At 40.0% G+C, this 19,379-nt stretch overlaps 1 protein-coding gene across 13 annotated transcripts in view; it reads right to left on the bottom strand.

The window, feature by feature from the left end:
* Positions 1-19,379, bottom strand: part of TNS1 (tensin 1) — a 402,998-nt gene that overhangs the window by 14,443 nt on the left and 369,176 nt on the right. For all 13 annotated transcript variants that reach the window (XM_083349831.1, XM_083349836.1, XM_083349838.1 and 10 more), the window contains 8 exons: positions 16,656-16,866; positions 14,265-15,133; positions 12,439-12,525; positions 9,424-9,555; positions 8,281-8,373; positions 7,396-7,473; positions 2,101-2,172; positions 1,344-1,512 (listed from right to left, as the gene is read on the bottom strand). In XM_083349831.1, the coding sequence (XP_083205957.1) occupies positions 1,344-1,512; positions 2,101-2,172; positions 7,396-7,473; positions 8,281-8,373; positions 9,424-9,555; positions 12,439-12,525; positions 14,265-15,133; positions 16,656-16,866 (1,711 nt within the window). The remainder of the gene's footprint in view (positions 1-1,343; positions 1,513-2,100; positions 2,173-7,395; positions 7,474-8,280; positions 8,374-9,423; positions 9,556-12,438; positions 12,526-14,264; positions 15,134-16,655; positions 16,867-19,379) is intronic.

Here is a 19,379-nt window from a genome sequence, read left to right as displayed (position 1 = left end):
TGCCTTTAACAACTCGCAGCACACCTCCACGCAGATGACACCGTTCTTGGCCAATGTGGGTTATCACCCTCGGTTTTTCCCCCTTTCTCCCGTGGACTCACCGGAGCCGGCAGCGAACGAATTCATGGCGGAGTTACAGGCGATCCATCGGTTGGTGCGACGGCAGCTGGAGAAGGCCAAGGCCGACTACAAGAGGTTCGCCGATCGGTCGAGAAGGGATACGCCTCCATTATCGGTGGGGGATCGGGTCTGGCTGTCCACCAGGAACCTACCATCCACTCGGCCGGCGAGGAAGCTGGACCACCGTTACCTTGGACCGTTCCCAGTCGAGGCCGTCATCAACCCGGTCGCCTATCGTTTAACTCTGCCACGTTCCCTGCGCGTGCACCCCGTCTTCCATCGGTCCTTGTTGGTCCCCGAACAACCGGCTTGTCCACTTCGCCAAGCGGAACCTCCCCCATCAGGACCTCGTGATGGCGACAGCACCCCCGAGTACGAGGTCGCCAGCATCAGGGATTCCCGCTGGCTGAAAGGTCGCTTCCAGTACCTGATCGAGTGGAAAGGGTACGGGCCGGAGGACTTCACATGGGAAGACGCGACCGCCGTTCATGCCCCTGCGTTGGTGACTGCTTTTCACGAACAGTTCCCATCCCGACCGCATCCGGATCGGCAGACCCGGGGGAAGGGCCCTGCGGTGCGGGATAGTGTTGTGACTCAGGGCCAGCCTGTGGGTCCGACAGCCGGGTCCGATGTATCGGAGGACTCAGATGTGGGGGAGGAGGGAAACGAACCGGCTGATGATGATTTGGAGACTTTGCAGAGTCCTCAGCCGGGAACCTCTTCTCAGCTGTGTGAGCCCGAGAGTGCGGAGGATGATGACCCACAGCTGGCCCTGTTCAAGGACGCCCGACGCAGGAGGCAGACGAGCAGGGACAAACAAAGGAAGGCTATGGGACTCCTCGGGAGGAGGCACAGGGAGACCACGCCCTGAGCTCTCTATAAAAGAAGTGTTTGGGGAGGGGCTAGTTGCTGAAAGCAACTTTTTCGTTTGAGAAGTCAAGCTCTTGTATTTTTGTAACAGTGTAATTAAAACTTGGCAGAAGCCTTTTGATCTTGGACGCTTTCCAGACTCTTCCTTTGATTAGGGGTGCGAGAAGAGGGCTGGTTCAGAACAATACCTTGCACATTTTATTTTACTCAATGTGGCCGCAGTGAACTCTGCCATATGATGCTAAGAAATATTGTACTGAAATGAAGAACTTGAAGAACTTGTCACCAGAAAGATACTAGTATTGGTTGCACCCAGGCATCTCCAAACCCTGGCTCCCATACTGTTCCCTTACTTCCTCTGATTGTCTGTCAAGGTGATGCCTTGTGTGGAGACTTTGAAGTGGACAATAGTAGCAGAGGGAGAGATGTCAGCAGCCAGCGTCTCAGTGATAGCTTTGGCGATGGCCTGAGGGCCGGTTAATGATTCCATCTCTACCGAGTTTATAAACAGCACATTGCAAGCTGTGGGAGAAAAGAAGAAAATTGAGGCCAACATTTTTGGGTAGTAGAATGAACAAACAACAAAACATACAGTCCACGGCTGCTTGCACTCCAAGGAAAGTAATATGTATCAACATTCCCCTTTGGTTATGCTAACCAAAAATTCTACAACCAATACTGATGACACATATGTAAGCAAGGGAAGAGTGGTGTATATATGTTATGGTTTTTTCTTTCTTTCATAGGAAACAGTATTAAAAAGCTTACTGTAGTATCTGACTGCATTTCACATTATTTCAGTTTTTTTAGTGTCAGTTTGTGATGATTAAATTTCACACAAGAGTCCCACTAGTCAGAGTAAAACCTGAATCAGAAACTCTTCCATTCATTGATTGGATTCTTATTAACTGTTCCTTCAGCAAATTCTACCCTCAAACCCAGCTCCATGAGGTAACTGGGCTCAGATTAAGTGGCTGACTTCGTCATTCAGTGAGCTTTCTTTGCTTTATCTGAGTTTGAACCTGCAAATTCTTGGCAATAATATAACATCCTAATCGTTTTAGATTTTCAGTTCAGTTCATTCGAAATGGGTAATCATAAATCACTCACCTGCTCCCTGTTTGAGCAAATCAGTTGCTGAGCTGCTGGATGATGTTGTTTCTTTTGTTTCGTCCATAGGATCTTCAAATGAAAACACAGAGGAGGTTATTATCTATAAATACACATCTATGTTATTTTTCTGGATTACATCTAATAATCTATATTTATGGAGAACATTCATTTTTATTTCAGATTTCTGGAACTGAATAAAAGGGTGATAACTAAATTAACTCAAAAAGGGACTGTCTTGATTTATAATGCAGGGATCTAAAAACAGTAATTTTAAAAAATAATTGTTATTATTTTTTCCATTTTTAATAATAATTTTAATTACAATAGTAAAAATTAATGCAAACTAAACTTAGAGAAAAAGAAGATAATGCAAAGAAAGAATAAAAAGCATGGGAAAAAGAAAAAAAAGAAGAATATAATAAAAAGAAAAGAAATATATAAAGAAATAACTTCCAACTTTCCTCACAAGCATAAACAAATTTAATAATCCTGGGATGGGGTTGGGTTTTTATAAATCGGTTTTAACTTTTAATATGTACTAATTTATTACGGGCATTGTTGTTTAATTACTTTTTAAATTTTTGTATCCTGTTTTTTATTATGTATTGCCCTGTTCACCGCCCTGAGTCCTTCGGGAGAAGGGCGGTATACAAATTAAATTATTATTAAATTAAATTAAATTACTCCACATAAAATTAAACAATAGCTCTTTATCTCATATCAAATTCCTTATCTACAAACAAATCCATAAATCATTTTTTTCAGTTCTGGTGTCAACAGAAAGTCCATAAACAGTTGCTATAGTATTGCAAAATATGTCTTGTTTTGAGCTTTTAAAGCCAACTTTACGCTCCTTTTACTTTTAACAGTCTTAAATTTTAATTCAAATGTTCCATCAAATATTGTCGTAGAATTTAATTTCTCTTCAATTCTTTATCCCATTACACAGATTTCTTCAAGCTGTTTTGTGGATGGAATGTAGGTAGAATAAGAACACATTTTTCAGGTCACTTTTTTAATTTATCGTTTATACTGTATTCCCCTTTTAATTTTTAAAAGTTCAGCCAGTTTCTTTTGTACACAAAAGCATCCTTTTCCAAATTATTCTCTTGGCCTGTCATTTGTAGTCCCACATTCCATACTTTTTCTGTCTTTTCAGTTAAGATTTGTTCCACACCCATCATTCCTTCATTGACAACTTTTTGTAGTGGAATGTAATACGGATTCCCAGGAAGAAGGAGCTGCATTCCAGAGGAGCAAGAAATGGTGAAATTTAGATAGTTTTGTTGGGAGGGAAAGAGTTAAGGCAGCTCCTACCTAGGAGTTCTCAGAGTATAACTTTAATAATGCAAGCAGTTTGCTTTATTTTAACAAGATTTCTGTCTATAGGTGGGTATCAATAAAGGAAACTGTTCAGAAGAACCTGAGCAAGTCTTTCTTGGTTTTTTAAACATAATCTATACAGAGAAGTAGACATCATTATGACAGTGTTGATGTTGTAGTAATAATTTTTGGCTTTCATTCTTTAAAGTTCTCCTTTAATATATCTGATGTTATAAAGTTTTATATTTCCATTTTTTAAGTCCCAGTATTAATGACGTCAAGAAGAAGCTTGCATTTTCTTCTGCTTAAAATCTTTACCCCCCTCTAGTGTTCAATTTCTAAAATCATCACTTATCGTCTGTCTGTCTGTCTGTCTGTCTGTCTGTCTGTCTGTCTGTCTATCTATCTATCTATCATACTTATTAACCATCCATCTCTCTCAGAGAGGGGCTTTTACTATGACTTGCAATAGACAGGAAATAATTCGGTTTATTTGGATTGTGTCCACATTAAGCACAGACCGCTGGTTTGAAAGTGGGGTTAAAGAGACCTTCAACATTAAGACTGCACAGCCCTCTCTCAACAGGGGGTGGGGAGGAATACACACTACCTACAGGGAGTGCAGAATTATTAGGCAAATGAGTATTTTGACCACATCATCCTCTTAATGCATGTTGTCTTACTCCAAGCTGTATAGGCTCGAAAGCCTACTACCAATTAAGCATATTAGGTGATGTGCATCTCTGTAATGAGAAGGGGTGTGGTCTAATGACATCAACACCCTGTATCAGGTGTGCATAATTATTAGGCAACTTCCTTTCCTTTGGCAAAATGGGTCAAAAGAAGGACTTGACAGGCTCAGAAAAGTCAAAAATAGTGAGATATCTTGCAGAGGGATGCAGCACTCTTAAAATTGCAAAGCTTCTGAAGCGTGATCATCGAACAATCAAGCGTTTCATTCAAAATAGTCAACAGGGTCGCAAGAAGCGTGTGGAGAAACCAAGGCGCAAAATAACTGCCCATGAACTGAGAAAAGTCAAGCGTGCAGCTGCCAAGATGCCACTTGCCACCAGTTTGGCCATATTTCAGAGCTGCAACATCACTGGAGTGCCCAAAAGCACAAGGTGTGCAATACTCAGAGACATGGCCAAGGTAAGAAAGGCTGAAAGACGACCACCACTGAACAAGACACACAAGCTGAAACGTCAAGACTGGGCCAAGAAATATCTCAAGACTGATTTTTCTAAGGTTTTATGGACTGATGAAATGAGAGTGAGTCTTGATGGGCCAGATGGATGGGCCCGTGGCTGGATTGGTAAAGGGCAGAGAGCTCCAGTCCAACTCAGACGCCAGCAAGGTGGAGGTGGAGTACTGGTTTGGGCTGGTATCATCAAAGATGAGCTTGTGGGGCCTTTTCGGGTTGAGGATGGAGTCAAGCTCAACTCCCAGTCTACTGCCAGTTTCTGGAAGACACCTTCTTCAAGCAGTGGTACAGGAAGAAGTCTGCATCCTTCAAGAAAAACATGATTTTCATGCAGGACAATGCTCCATCACATGCGTCCAAGTACTCCACAGCGTGGCTGGCAAGAAAGGGTATAAAAGAAGGAAATCTAATGACATGGCCTCCTTGTTCACCTGATCCGAACCCCATTGAGAACCTGTGGTCCATCATCAAATGTGAGATTTACAAGGAGGGAAAACAGTACACCTCTCTGAACAGTGTCTGGGAGGCTGTGGTTGCTGCTGCACGCAATGTTGATGGTGAACAGATCAAAACACTGACAGAATCCATGGATGGCAGGCTTTTGAGTGTCCTTGCAAAGAAAGGTGGCTATATTGGTCACTGATTTGTTTTTGTTATGTTTTTGAATGTCAGAAATGTATATTTGTGAATGTTGAGATGTTATATTGGTTTCACTGGTAAAAATAAATAATTGAAATGGGTATATATTTGTTTTTTGTTAAGTTGCCTAATAATTATGCACAGTAATAGTCACCTGCACACACAGATATCCCCCTAAAATAGCTATAACTAAAAACAAACTAAAAACTACTTCCAAAAATATTCAGCTTTGATATTAATGAGTTTTTTGGGTCCATTGAGAACATGGTTGTTGTTCAATAATAAAATTAATCCTCAAAAATACAACTTGCCTAATAATTCTGCACTCCCTGTATGTCCTGTTTACAATACAATCCTTTTAGCAGTTCCAAGAAAGGTCCACACCCATTTGCATTATTCAGGTGACCCTGAGGGCACAGATAAATCTTCAAGCAGCCTCAAGACTCTCAGAAGGAATACTAATGAATAGATGACTGCAAGGAATATAAATCTTCCATCCTCCACCATTTGGTCAGAGCTGAAGAAGCTTCTTGGATGAGAAACAAAATGTCTTCAAGGAAAAAAACAAAGTCCAGCTGCTTTTTGGAGGGAAAAATAAAACACCTTTGGGACAGTTCCTTAGTCTTTATTGTGGTCATCAACTCTGCTTTTCTTAATTCTTCTTAATTCTCCTGATCTCTGACCTCCACTGGAAGTCCCAAAAGATAATAGTTTAATGGCTCTTAAGCACTACAGGAAAAAGTGTATATGAATGTCACAAAAATGCCACTCAGCTGTTATGGACTAAAAATATATCTGGCTTTCAATTAACTATATGCCAGTAGAATCTGTTTATGAAAGATATGACAATTGCTGATACTTTAATAAATATGGAGAGATTCTTATCTTCTGTTCCTTAGTTATAAGTCAGCAATCTCCAATGTTGTTCTTGCTGGGAATGCTTGAACCTGGGGCAAGACTAACATATGGAACACTTGTGTACTCCCTTAATTATCTGATTAAAGGCTCATATCTGTTTGAAGAAAAGGGATTTAAGGATTTCTAACCGGGTCATCTTGACCAAAGCAGGAATTTCAAAGGAGAAGATTTTCTGTGTCACTGTAACAATATCTAGAGAAGAGATCTCCCTGCCTTTACCACAGGTGGACTAGCTACTTGAGCTATAGTGCAGAGGTGAGCATTCTCTACATGGACACATGCTCTGTGAAACAAACTCTCAAGAGAGATGCCAAATATTTTCACTAGAAATTGAATTAAGTTATTTGTCCCAGCTTTCCCTCAATATGATCAGCTGCCCCATGGTTTATTTTTTCTATTTCCATTCTTTTTCTAAAAATTTCTATTGTTTTTATTATAGTTATTGCATACTATTGTGATGTTTTAATAACAATGGATATAAAATATTTTACATAAATAAAATAAATAATACCTGTGTCTATGTGCACATTTACCAATATTTCAAATTCATTGTAACATCTAGTAAATCCTCATGAGATCTCTCCAAACTGTGTTACTATAAGCCACCCCCAGGAATCCTCCTTTTAGAATGTGTAGTCTTAGGACCCTCATGACTGAACATCCAATTGTTCAGTTTAGCTGGTATAGAAATATAGTATAGAAACTTCTGAGCAGTTTTTTTTTCTGAGTTAGCTTTTGAAGATTTACAATTGGGCTGCTTGGGTAAGATACAAATTATCATAAGTACCCATAATGACAAAGAAATAATGGTGCAAGGAGAGAAGTAGTGAATTATGGTTTTTGCAGTGATAACATAGCACATTTATTATCCTCTCTCCAGCTTACCCTTCCCCTGTCATTTTTGCAGGTGCCTTCCTATATATAATCAGCAGATTATAGCAGTGGACTAGTGTTGAAACAGTATTTGACATTAGCTTTCCTCCTCTATGCGTGCGGCATGGTTGCTAACTCTGGAATAAAAAAACCTTTCTGTACCTGAATCCCTAAAACCTTACCTAATCTCTGTTTTCCTCCATTTGCAGAATATTCTATTCTATTTTTCTGAAATTAAAGCTGACTTCAAACTTTCTTGGTTGTCCCAGTGCTTGCCAGGATGAAATACTCTATAAAATGACATTATGCCCATGTAATAATGCGGGAAACTTTACCTCTGTCAGGAATGACCAGCTTACAAGGCAATGCCAGAGGCATGATTGAATGCTGATACACCAGAGCAGAGAGGCAACCTAGAAAGGGAGAAAAAAAGAGAGATCTGATCAAACTTAAAGGCAACAGAGGATGTTATCCTATCATGGCACCTGTTTTTAACCCCATAAAATTCTGTGGCAATCCATTGTTTGAAACAGAATCAGGAAATATCTGCATATGAAGTTAATTCATGAACTAAGTTTTGGATAGTGGAATGGGCAGCATGTAAACTTAATGAATGAATTAAATAATTTTTATAAACTTATTTATTTTATTTGTACAGTGCCTAGTGTCCCTCTGTGAAAGAGATGGGAATTTTTAAATAAAGTTTTTTTAAAAAATAAATAAATAAGCAAGCAAGCAATTCTGGTATCACACAGCACAATTCATGCTGCTAGAGACTGGAAAAGAATAGAAAGTTTACTTTCATTCGTGACAAAGAATAATTCATAACATTAATTTAGAAGAATGAAAGGGTTGAGAATACTTGCAGAGAATTGGAAACAATACCTACTCTGGCGAGAAGATGAAATTAAATGACCTCAGTACAATATATGCGATACTAAACAATATCACTGCAACTGTGTCATGTTCATTTATACTTAAAAAAATGAATATTGTACAATAATGCTTTCTTTTCTTTTTTACAAACAACCCTAACTGAATTTCTGAGACTTTAGAAGTTTAGACAATTTAACAAAGAGGCTTCAGTAGATTCACGTCAGTTAAATATTAATAACCTCCTTCCTTACTTTGAAAGTCTAAAAAGTACACATCATTGCTACAGATTCCACAAGAGGGCAGGATGAGACAGAAGTCGTGAAAACAAAATTGTAGGCACTCACCAAAATTGGGTTCATTGGGACATCCTTTTAGTTTCACACCTTTAGGGCTGGTTTCTATCAGGAAATGTCTTACCAGCTCATTAGTGATATCTCCTAAAGGGATCAATCAGAATTTCACTAATTAATTAAGCTTGTCATAAAAAAGGTAAAGGTAAAGGTTCCCCCACACATGCGTGCTAGTCATTTCCAACTCTAGGGGCCGGTGCTCATCTCCGTTTCAAAGCCGAAGAGCCAGCGCTTGTCCGAGGACGTCTCCGTGGTCATGTGGCCAGCATGACTAGACACCAAAGGCGCACAAAACGCTGTTACCTTCCCACCATAGTGGTCCCTATTTTTCTACTTGCATTTTTACGTGCTTTCGAACTGCTAGGTTGGCAGAAGCTGGGACAAGTAACAGGCGCTCACTCTGTTACGCGGCACTCGGGATTCAACCCGCCAAACTGCCAACCATCTGATCGACAAACTCAGTGTCCTAACCGACTGAGCCACCACATCCCCAAGCTTGTCATACAAATTCCCAAATAGTCTAAACTAATGACCAGATATTTTTAGCTCAAGAAAACAATGAGTTTGTCCCCAACAATATGTTCCTTGCGGCAGTGCATAGGATGGCATAGCTGTTAATGGTTCAGACTGAGGAAAGGCTTTTACAGTGAATGAAGCTCATTTAGACTAGAAGAGAGTTCCCCAATGTTTCCGGCTTTGCAGATCAACCCGGGGAGGTGGGGGGGTCTCCGCGTGAGCAGCCAGCAAGCATGCACATGCTTGCACGCTGCTCGCGCAAGTGAGGATGCACATGCTCACCGGCCGTTTCTGCGGCCCAGTTGCAATCCCCTAGTCGGATGTGGCCCACAAGTTGGGCACCCCTGGACCAGAAGACCTCCAACCAATCTTATAAATCACAACCCCTGATTTCTCACGATGCAGCTTTATGAACAGTTTAGTCTGTGAGTTACAACTATAGAATATATTTTCCTGGGATTAAAACCTGGGTTTTTCTATCACCCAAAACCACCTTTGCTGGTCCTAATTCAAACCTCTCAGTCCATGTGGACTGAAAGGGCTGGCTGAACTGAACGCGGCCTGCTATGCCCATGTTCCAGGAGGGAAAGGAGGTAGTGGGAAGTTGCATGAAGTCTCTACCTTTTTTGCTCTGTTGTATAATACCCGGAGGAGGTGAAGCTACTTTCATGGCCAGTCCGTAGGCTCCCCGGAAAGAGTGGCTGTCTCGAATGATGAAGGCACCCGGTTCCTTGTCTTTTAGCAATGCAATGGCTGGGAAAGAAGTTGAGTATACTACATGAATATAAACGGATCTAAACCTTTAATAAGAAAAGCCTATAAAGAAACAAATAATAGGATTCTCAGTATAAAGAAGGGTTTTAAGTTCTAACGGCACCAGAGGTAGTCCACGACTTGCAACTTTTTGTTTAGTAATCGTCTGAAGTTACAACAGCACTGAAAACAGTGACTTAATGAGCATTTTTACACACTTGCAACCGCTACAGCATCCCCATAGTCCAGTGGTAGGCAACCTCGGCTCTTCTATGACTCGTGGACTTCAACTCTGGAAGTTGAAGTCCACGAGTCATAAAAGAGCCGAGGTTGCCTACCCCTGCCATAGTCACTTGAACCAAATTCAGACGCATGGCAACTGGTATGTATTTATGACGGTTGCAGAGTCCCAGGGTCACGTGATCACCTTTTGCAACCTTCTGACAAGCAAAATCAATGGGGAAGCCAGATTCACATAACTATCGTGTTGCTAACTTGACAACTGCAGTGATTGACTTCACAACTGCGATGGGAAAGGTTGTAAAATGGGGCAAAACTCACGTAACAACTTAGCAACGTGGTCGTTGAGGACTACCTGTACTAGGATATCTAACGAGTATCAGATTCCATGTTTATTGTGAACTAAAAGTTGGCATAACGAGTCCTTTTCCCCATAGGAAAAGTATCAAGTCTGGAAAACAAATAACAAGGCTCTCTCTTCTACCCTGTTCGGTGTGTACTGACATCGTTTTAGATTATTTGGAAGCTCAGAAGCTTGAGCTCTCCAAAATATTAGATGGTATTGCCCTGACCACAGCCATTTGGTTGGGACGCCGGCTATTTCTGTTTCTTCTCTGACTTACAGCTCAGTTTTCTTTTGGAAAGAAGAGATGAATTCACCTTTATAAGTCTCCCATGTAGCATCCGGAGATGAATAATATTGTCAGTTTGATAATTTGGGGAGGGGACAAAAAATAGCAGCATTCAGTGGAGAGTGGAAAATGCACATATTCATAGCAATGCCATGAATAAGGAACAAGCGTGGCCCTGGCATGAGGGCATTCCACCACCACCACCCCTCCTTTAAGGGGGATATTCTCATCGGCTTGCAAGATTTAAAATGTGAAAGCTCTTTTGTGATTTGATTCTGGGAAGCCTGAATTACAGCAGAGGCAGGAATGACCCTGTTCCTGAGAATCTGATCTGAAGCAGCGCCAATGTTCATTCAGTAACAGTCATTCTACCCTTGAAAGGGGAGATGTGAAGGAAATGAGAAAAGTGCCAAGTGCTTCAGCTGTTGAATGGATGAAAAGAACGGCTGTTGACAGATACATGAACTCAACTCTTTGAAAGGGCTCCCTCCCAATTATGCGACAGGCAGCTTATCAGCATGAGCTGGGGAGAGAAGGTTGCCAACCTGAAAGCTGAAATGGGGCCCAATCTGTTTTGTACACCTTTAGACCATGCCACCCTGAATTTGGAGAGATACCCTTGCATGCTCAACCCTTGTATAACCAATTCAAATGTGGAAGTGAACTTTTTTTTGACCGGAAGAATAATACAAAATTAAACACTCGATTCTGCAGATCTCCCTTTGACAGACTGTGGATGCAATGAACAAAATTTTACTTTGGACTTTGACTGCCAACTTTTATTTCAGAAAGAGTTTGGAAAATTGACAGAATCTATGTCCCTTGTATCAAATGATGTCATTTACACCACTGATGCTTTTATGCGTCTGCATCCATCTGTGTCATTACAATAATTGATTTCTATGCAATGACAAAAAATATTGCAAATGGTATATCTTGGGATTTAATATAGATTTGGCTTTAGCAAATATGTCTCTCTACAAACAAACTGTTCAATCAAGGTTTTACCACAGCTTCAATGTGATGAGAGACAGCGCCCATGTTTACTTACTTTTCTCTCAGTGAGTGCCTCCCATTTGCTAGGCCTTGCCTCTGAATTCTACATCTGCACAGCTATATGTCAATCAAAGGAACTGAAACTTGCATTCATTAGACCTGCAGCTGATTGCCTCTATTTCCACGAGACAAATGGTTCTAGGAAATCTTCCTAACTTCTTAATTATATAGAGAACATCTACATTACTGAGGGAGACGCTCACCGCTGGAGGTGGTTGACAGGGTAGGAAGAACTCACGTCCATGCCGTCTGCTTTTTAGTTTTGGCTTTTAAAATTTTAATCTGTGTAGTTTTAATATTTTAATATGTTTTTTTAAAAAAAATTCTATTTGTTTTATAACCTGTAAGTGACCCAAAATGACCTTATGGGGATGGAATGAATGAATGAATGGAAGGAAGGAAGGAAGGAAGGAAGGAAGGAAGGAAGGAAGGAAGGAAGAAAGAAAGAAAGAAAGAAAGAAAGAAAGAAAGAAAGAAAGAAAGAAAGAAAGAAAAAAAAATAAATCCCATTTTCTACTTGTGGCGGGACAAGAGGAGACAATGCATGTGACACAAGGTTATGGGGTAATTACTCTGTCTGCTCACATGGGGGGGAGGGAGGGAGAGAGGAATTTCTCCCAGGTTTGACTTTTCCAGTATTCCTAATCATTAGCATTACTTTGGCAACTTGTAAAGGTAAGGTTATCACATGAGCTGCAAAAACTAGAAGAAGATAACCATTCTTTCTGCCTTGTATCTCAGAAGAACTACCGCTATCCATAGACATCCAAAAAAGTTATTATACATTCTGTCACCATTGGGAGTTCCTGGAGAAAAAAGTGCTCTAAAAGAACATTTAGTATTCCTCATAGTTTTGTGGTTGATCTGTTTCTATGGAAACAAAAGAAAATCACATGCTTGCCAGAACTTGTCCTAACTGTTAAGGAGCTTCAGTGAGACATAAAAAATACTTCACCTTGTTCTCTGGAGATCTCTGGCTTGTACCAGTATTTTGAGGTATCCTGGACGAACTTTACACTTGCTCTTGTTTCAGGACTGCTGTCTAAGAAACAGGAAAAGAGACACAAGGTGGAACTGACATATTTGTGCAACAGAAATTTTGTGGACTGGATTTGTACAACATGCTCAACCTCAAATAGACCTGCAGTCTGTTTCTGAGTTCGCACAAGATACTGAAAAGTACATTGACCAAACTCATTGAGTCCACACAATTTGCACAATGACAGAAAACTTAAATTGCTACAAGTAACCAGGCTTTGCATACTCTGTGAACGGAGCTACTAGAACTCTAGCTGAACCTATTAAAAGTTGTCCTTTGAATTCAGCTGCCATGCACTCGCCCCCAGTTTTAATCCAAGTCGATTAATTTGAGATAAATGATTTTATGAAGCTATGATGATTACTAGAAAGATGGATCATCGATAACATCTCCTGTATTTATTAAGGAAAAGAATAACAATGATAATTTCCTTTCTGTTGAAAGAAAATTAATGAAATACTGGTAAGTAACTCATGCTAGCAATCCATTGCTGCAGCTCAGCGATTCTTCCAAAGTTCCAAAAACACTTAAGTGCACAAAAAATCCATAATGTATGTCCTTGATACTAGATATTTAGCAAACACTAGTCCTTTCTTATTGCAAAGCACTTACGAAACTATGGTTATATTAAGAAAATAAAAAAATAAAACTGCTAAGCTTGTAAGCCACCCTGAGTCTTCGGAGAAGGGCGGGATATAAATGGAATTAAAATAAAAATAAAATAAAAATTCTTAATGGTGATCACTCTTCAAGTACTGACAGAAAGAGCAAATAGAAAGAAAGACAAGAAAGCAACTCAAGGCTTCTCAAATTGTGGTATGGAAGCTCTTGAGGGTGTTGAGGAACTTAGATATTTAAATGATCTGTTAAGGCTTGGGCAGAAACTGGGGATACTGTGTAAACTTGCTTGGGGTTCCGCTTGACAGTTTATCTAAAGCAGGTACTTACAGTCTGATAAATTTAAAATGTATATACTTGTTTAGTTCGATATCACAGAAGTTAAAGGAAATCAGGATACCACAAAGTTGGACAACCTTTGCTATTATCCACTACAGCTAGTCCTCGACTTATCATCCACTACAGCTAGTCCTCGTTTAATGGCCATTCAAATTTACAACAGCACTGAAGAAAGTGTCTTATGTCTTATGATTGTTTTCACACTAAATGACTATTGCAGCATCCCCATGCTCACGTGAAAAAAATTCAGACGCTTGGCAACTGGTTCATATTTATGACGGTTGCAGTGTCCCGGGGTCATGTGATCACCTTTTCTGACTTGACAAGCAAAGTCAATGGGGAAGTCAGACTCACTTAACAATTGTGTTACTAATGTATCAATTGCAGTGATTCACTTAACAACTGCAGCAAGAAAAGTCATAAAATGGGGCAAAACTCACTTAACAATTGAGTTAACAATTAACAGTTAACAACTGCTTAGTGACAAAAATTTGTGGCCGTACGTGGAGAACTACTTGTATTCTTAACCTTCAAATGCAGCGGTCTCCAACCTTTCTGCCTTTGCAGAGTGGCAGCAGGGGGAAGGGGATGGTTCCACACGAGCAGCTCCATTGGCACAAATGGCACGCTTGCCTGCCCTCTGTGCAAGTGGAGCTGCACACACGTATGCACTCGCCCGCTGCTTCCACGGCCCAGTTCTGAATGGGCTTCAGCCTGGTAGTGGGCCACAGCCCAGAGGTTGTGGACCTCTGCTCAAGTGAAGAAGAACATGTAAAAAGTTTTACCTGGCATTGAAAATTTGGAAAAATCTGGCAGAGTGTGATGAAAGGCCATACTGCTCCCACTGCTGGGACTGGACATGCCACTGGAAATGGGTGATGAAGTCTTGCCATTCACCGTAGCATAGTTTGGCAGGCTGTTTGATCGATCCCCTGATGACATCCTTCTTTTCTCGGGGAGCAATGGTTGGTGTGGGGTGGGGCTGCCCTGTCTGTATACTGCCGAGTCAGGGGAAGAGGAATGTGGGCTAATTCCATGATAGTATGCTGGGGAGACAGGAAATGATGGGGTAGAGGGAGCTTGATAACCTGAAGCACTGCTCTGGCGAGACACTGTTTGTTGCTTTTCCTCTGGAGTTGAGTACCCACATATTATGTGTCGATCCAGACTGGGACTCCCAGGAATAATGGCTGTGCTACCCCCTGCTACGGGCTGGTGACGAGCATGGCTTGGACTCCCAGGTGATGAAACAACAGTGCTATGGGGACCCATTAAGTGCCTGTTCATGCTTGGGCTTCCTGGAACGGCCACCATATTTGTGCTAACAGTTCTTCGCCCGAATCCTGGGCTAGGGGGAGTATTGGTAGCTACTGTTCTGTGTAGGGCATGTGGGCTTCCAGGCATGATTTGGACCCCAGATGCAGTGATCTGGGCTTGAGGCCTTGGATCTTGTTGAGTGCTGGTTCGGCCATCAGGGAAGTCAGCATTCATAAAGACTGGCAGGCCCTGAGTTGATGTGGATGTATTTTGGTAACTGCTGTGTGCTGAAGGACCCTGAGAAAGATTAGTGGATTGGAAGCTGGACTCAGCAGATGGCTGGGAGGAAATGGCTATGCTGGTACTGTTTTCTGAAGGATAACTACCAATAGAGATCCTGGAGGAAACAAAGAAACATATTAAAGTACTTTATCAAGGGATTCATTCATAGCCTAGAATAGCATTTGAAGTTGCAATTGGTTTGGAGCATAAACATATTGCTCCATGAATTCCTCACAAAATCAGAGGCTGATATGCTGTGGCTCTTGGAATATATGCAGCCCTCCATTTCATTTCCTAAGCCTTTAACATACGTTGACTTAGAATAGGGGTCTCCAAACTAGGCAACTTTGAGACTTGTGGACTTCAACTCCCAGAATTCCTCAGCCAGCCAGCTGAGTTGAAGTCCACAAGTCTCAAAGCTGCCAAATTTGGAGAGCCCTGGTTTGGAATTCAGATAGGAAATTTGTGTTGTTTCCGTGATTTCCCTCTGGGAAAGGTGAAAGCAGGTGAGTGAGAGGGAGCTAAAGGAATAGAGAAAAAAGAAACTTCTTTCTCCATTCTGGTATCTGCTCTGATGTGGTCCCCAAACGTTTTCACCTGAGGGAATTCCCAGTTTAAGTCATAATGATTTAAAATCATGTTCACACTTCTATCTTTAATATTCATTCAGGTAAGTGACCATAATTATTTGTTTTCTGGGAGGATATTTTCATTTGTGTTCCTCTTTTTGAAACAATATTTACATAATATATAATATATAATATTATATAATATATAATATTTACATATATTTACATTTGTTTTTAACTTTTGTATCTTGGTTTTTTAATCACCCTGTAAACCGCCCTGAGTCCTTCGGGAAAGGGCGGTATATAAATGTAATAAAATAAATAAATAAATAAATAAAATTAAGGAGCAATTGAAAGTCATTTTACTTCATCTTGTAATTTCCCAGTTTATAACACATACAATTTATTGCAAAAATTTTAGAGAGGAAATAATTTCACAATGCACTTGGAGTATGACATTTGTATGTGGACAAATGTGAATGGTGGATATCCTCATGTGGTCAAAACATGCCGGTACTTATAGATTTATGAACAGTTTGGTAAAATCATACTGTTGACACATGGAATCTTTTCCAGAGAGGAAAATGCTTCATAATATTTTTAGGGGGGGGGGAAATGAACTAGTTGAATTTGGGCAAACTGTCCTAATAGCTAAGCATATGTTAGCTCAGGAGCAAGATAACATACAGTTACCGAAGAAGCTCTGATGAGGTTCTAACTCTACGAAACATTTCTTCTGATCGTAAGTAGGAACAACCTCACATTTCCTATTTTGGAAAAACAAGTTCCTTCATTGTTGTAGATTTTATTTCCCCCATTGTGCACAAATACTGATCTTTCTCTTGGATCACGAGTGGAGCAACATTAGCAAAGAAAAGGGACGGAAATATTACTTTCCCATATTCTTTCCTCTGACATTACAGCAAAATTTTCTCTCTCTTTTGTCTTACTCCAGTGCTACAATAATCAAAGCAAAGGACAAATGGTTCTTCCGCTCCTTCATTCCACTGATCTTATCACAGAGGGCAGTTCCATCCATCTGGCAGCCATGTCTCCCCTGCAACTCACCCGTCCATGCTATGTATGGGGCTGCTGGCAGTAGCTGGGCTAGGCAAGGCGAAGGAGTTGTTGAGGGATTCATTCCTTACAGGTGTCTCAGTGCTGTAGGTCTCTGAAGCCAAAGAGGGCTGGGGCTTCCCAGCAAGGCTGCTTCCGCTCCCACCACTACTGCCTGCTGCTGCTGCTGTACGGGCCACAGATTCCACATAGCTCCGAGGCTCTAAATTTACATGCGGGGAGAAAACAAATGAACAAAGAAACAAAAGAATGATGCCTAAGTTGCTTGAAACCATAAACTATCTTTAAGCACTAATAATCACGATTCCCTTGGAGTTGGTCAGCTATTTAATAATAATAATAATAATAATAATAATAATAATAATAATAATAATAATAATAAATAATTTAATTGTTTTTAACTTTTGTATTGATTTTCTTCTAAATATCCTGTAAACCGCCCTGAGTCCTTCGGGAAAGGGCGGTATATAAATCTAAATAAATAATAAAATTATTATTATTATTATTATTATTATTATTATTATTATTATTATTATTATTATTATTATTATTCCAAGTATTCAAAATACAAGTTGTGCAAAGAAGCAGAAGAAGTAGTTCATATACTCAGTTCGTACAAGATCGCACAAACTGATCGCACAAACTGATAATAAACAATAACATAACTTAGTCGCCAAGATGATTCACGGGAACATCTGTAAAAATTATCATGTGCGAGTAATGAAAAATAAAGAAATGAACATAAAGTTGAAAAAGTAGTTGAAAACAAGCAGGTATTTCTGAAAACAAGCAGGTATTTCTGAATACAAACAGATATAATCTTGGTTCATAATTATGCCTGAAAAGAAAAAGTTTGGATAACTGATGGGGCAATACCAGGAAATACTAGAATAGAAGGCAAAGAATTGAAGAAGCTCACAATGTATCAAGATCTAAAAATCAAAATTGAAAGGTTATGGTATAAAATTAGCCACGGTGGCCCCAGTGGCTATCAGTAAAGTAGACACCATACCAAAAAATCTTGGACAACACTGCACATTGACAAAATGTCCATCTGTCAATTACAAAAGGATTCATTGCTTGGATATGCATAGATACTATACCAATACATTATAACATTGTAGGTTCTTTCTGGTAAAAACTCCCTACAAATGAAGGCCAACATCAGTTAAAGTATTTGCAGCTGTGATTTCCCATTTTTTTATACTGTATATAATAATAATCTCTTTAGAAGGCCAGATCCTGAAAATAAAACTCAAATACTTTGGCCACCTAATGAGAAGGAAGGACTCACTGGAGAAGAGCCTAATGCTGGGAAAGATTGAGGGCAAGAGAAGAAGGGGATGACAGAGAATGAGGTGGCTGGATGGAGTCATTGAAGCAGTAGGCGTGAGCTTAAATGGACTCCAGAAGATGGTAGAGGACAGGAAGGCCTGGAGGAACATTGTCCATGGGGTTGCAATGGGTCAGACATGACTTCGCAACTAACAACAACAATATAATAATAATATAGTAATATATAGTATAAAATATTTAATGTAATATAATGTAGTAAGTATATAATAATAATTGATTTACCCTTCAAACCTTTTTACTCTATTTTTCTTTGCCACATAAATTCAAAGTGACTTAAAGATAACAACTATATAATCAAGACAAACCAAAGTACTAAAATCAGTTAGGTCCCCCAAATTCATCAATTTGAAGCGTAGGCTGTCACAATTCTTTCTTTCCGAAAATGATCAAATTTTTCTATGTGCAAAATGAATGTGGAATCATCAGTGATTCCAGAGACACTGTGGGTTCCAGAATGTCATATGTCAAGATGAAGCTGCATGGATTTGTATGAAAATAGTGGCCCCTTAAATTAGTCACAAATACAAGGACCATTGTTACATAAGGCTGTTTTAACTGTTGTTTGAAGACATGCTGGCTACATGCTGCATCTGCTTTATGATGTACTTTGTATAGGTAGTATAGGCAGTCTACTGGCTGATTTCCTCTGAACCTCAAGCTAGGTAAAAGGAATGTAAATTACATAGGATAGTACTGTAAATAGTAAACTGGGAATATCCTTAACACATCTAAGCTGGAAACCAGTTAAGTAAAGGGACAATTTTATGAAAATGAAGCAAGATTTTGGAACAGGAGAGATCAGACTGGTGGCCAAGCCTTCTCCTGGTGCGTCCAAGGATGTCTTTTGCCAACTGGCAGAGGAGGCAGGAAAGAAGGGAAGGAAAGAAAATGAGGATGAAGAAGACTGGGCTGAATATTCTGTGAGGCAAAGGCCCAGGGCAGTTAGCTTGGCCAAATTTAGAAAGGCCAAAAAAATTGGGAAGACTTTGGTGCTAGGCTGAAGTGCAACCTCAAAAGGCTTGCAATGTGTATAATGTGCCAGCATGCCACTTAAAATAATTACATCTGTTGCTGCTACACATTTCCCGCTCCCCTCCCTATCTAAAAATAGCATGGTTAGGCATTAGCTTGCAAACTAATGAGAAACTGCTGGGAGAGCCAAGACCTCTATGAAATGGAAAAAGGAAAAACAAACCAAATCAAAAACCTTCCTTGTTTATTCCAAAGCTAGTAAGTTCAAAAATTGCAGGAGAAAAGCCAACAAGGAGGAAAGATACTAAGCTGAAGTACATTATTTGTTTCTTTCTCATGTATAAAAAGTTAAGGGTCATTTGCTCACTGTTTAGAGTATTATTATTT

This window comes from Vipera ursinii (genome assembly GCF_947247035.1).
Source record: "Vipera ursinii genome assembly, chromosome: 1".
NCBI classification, from domain to species: Eukaryota; Metazoa; Chordata; class Lepidosauria; order Squamata; family Viperidae; genus Vipera; species Vipera ursinii.
The sequence above is the reverse complement of the archived record's forward strand: the minus strand, read 5'-3'. Positions and strand labels throughout refer to the sequence as shown.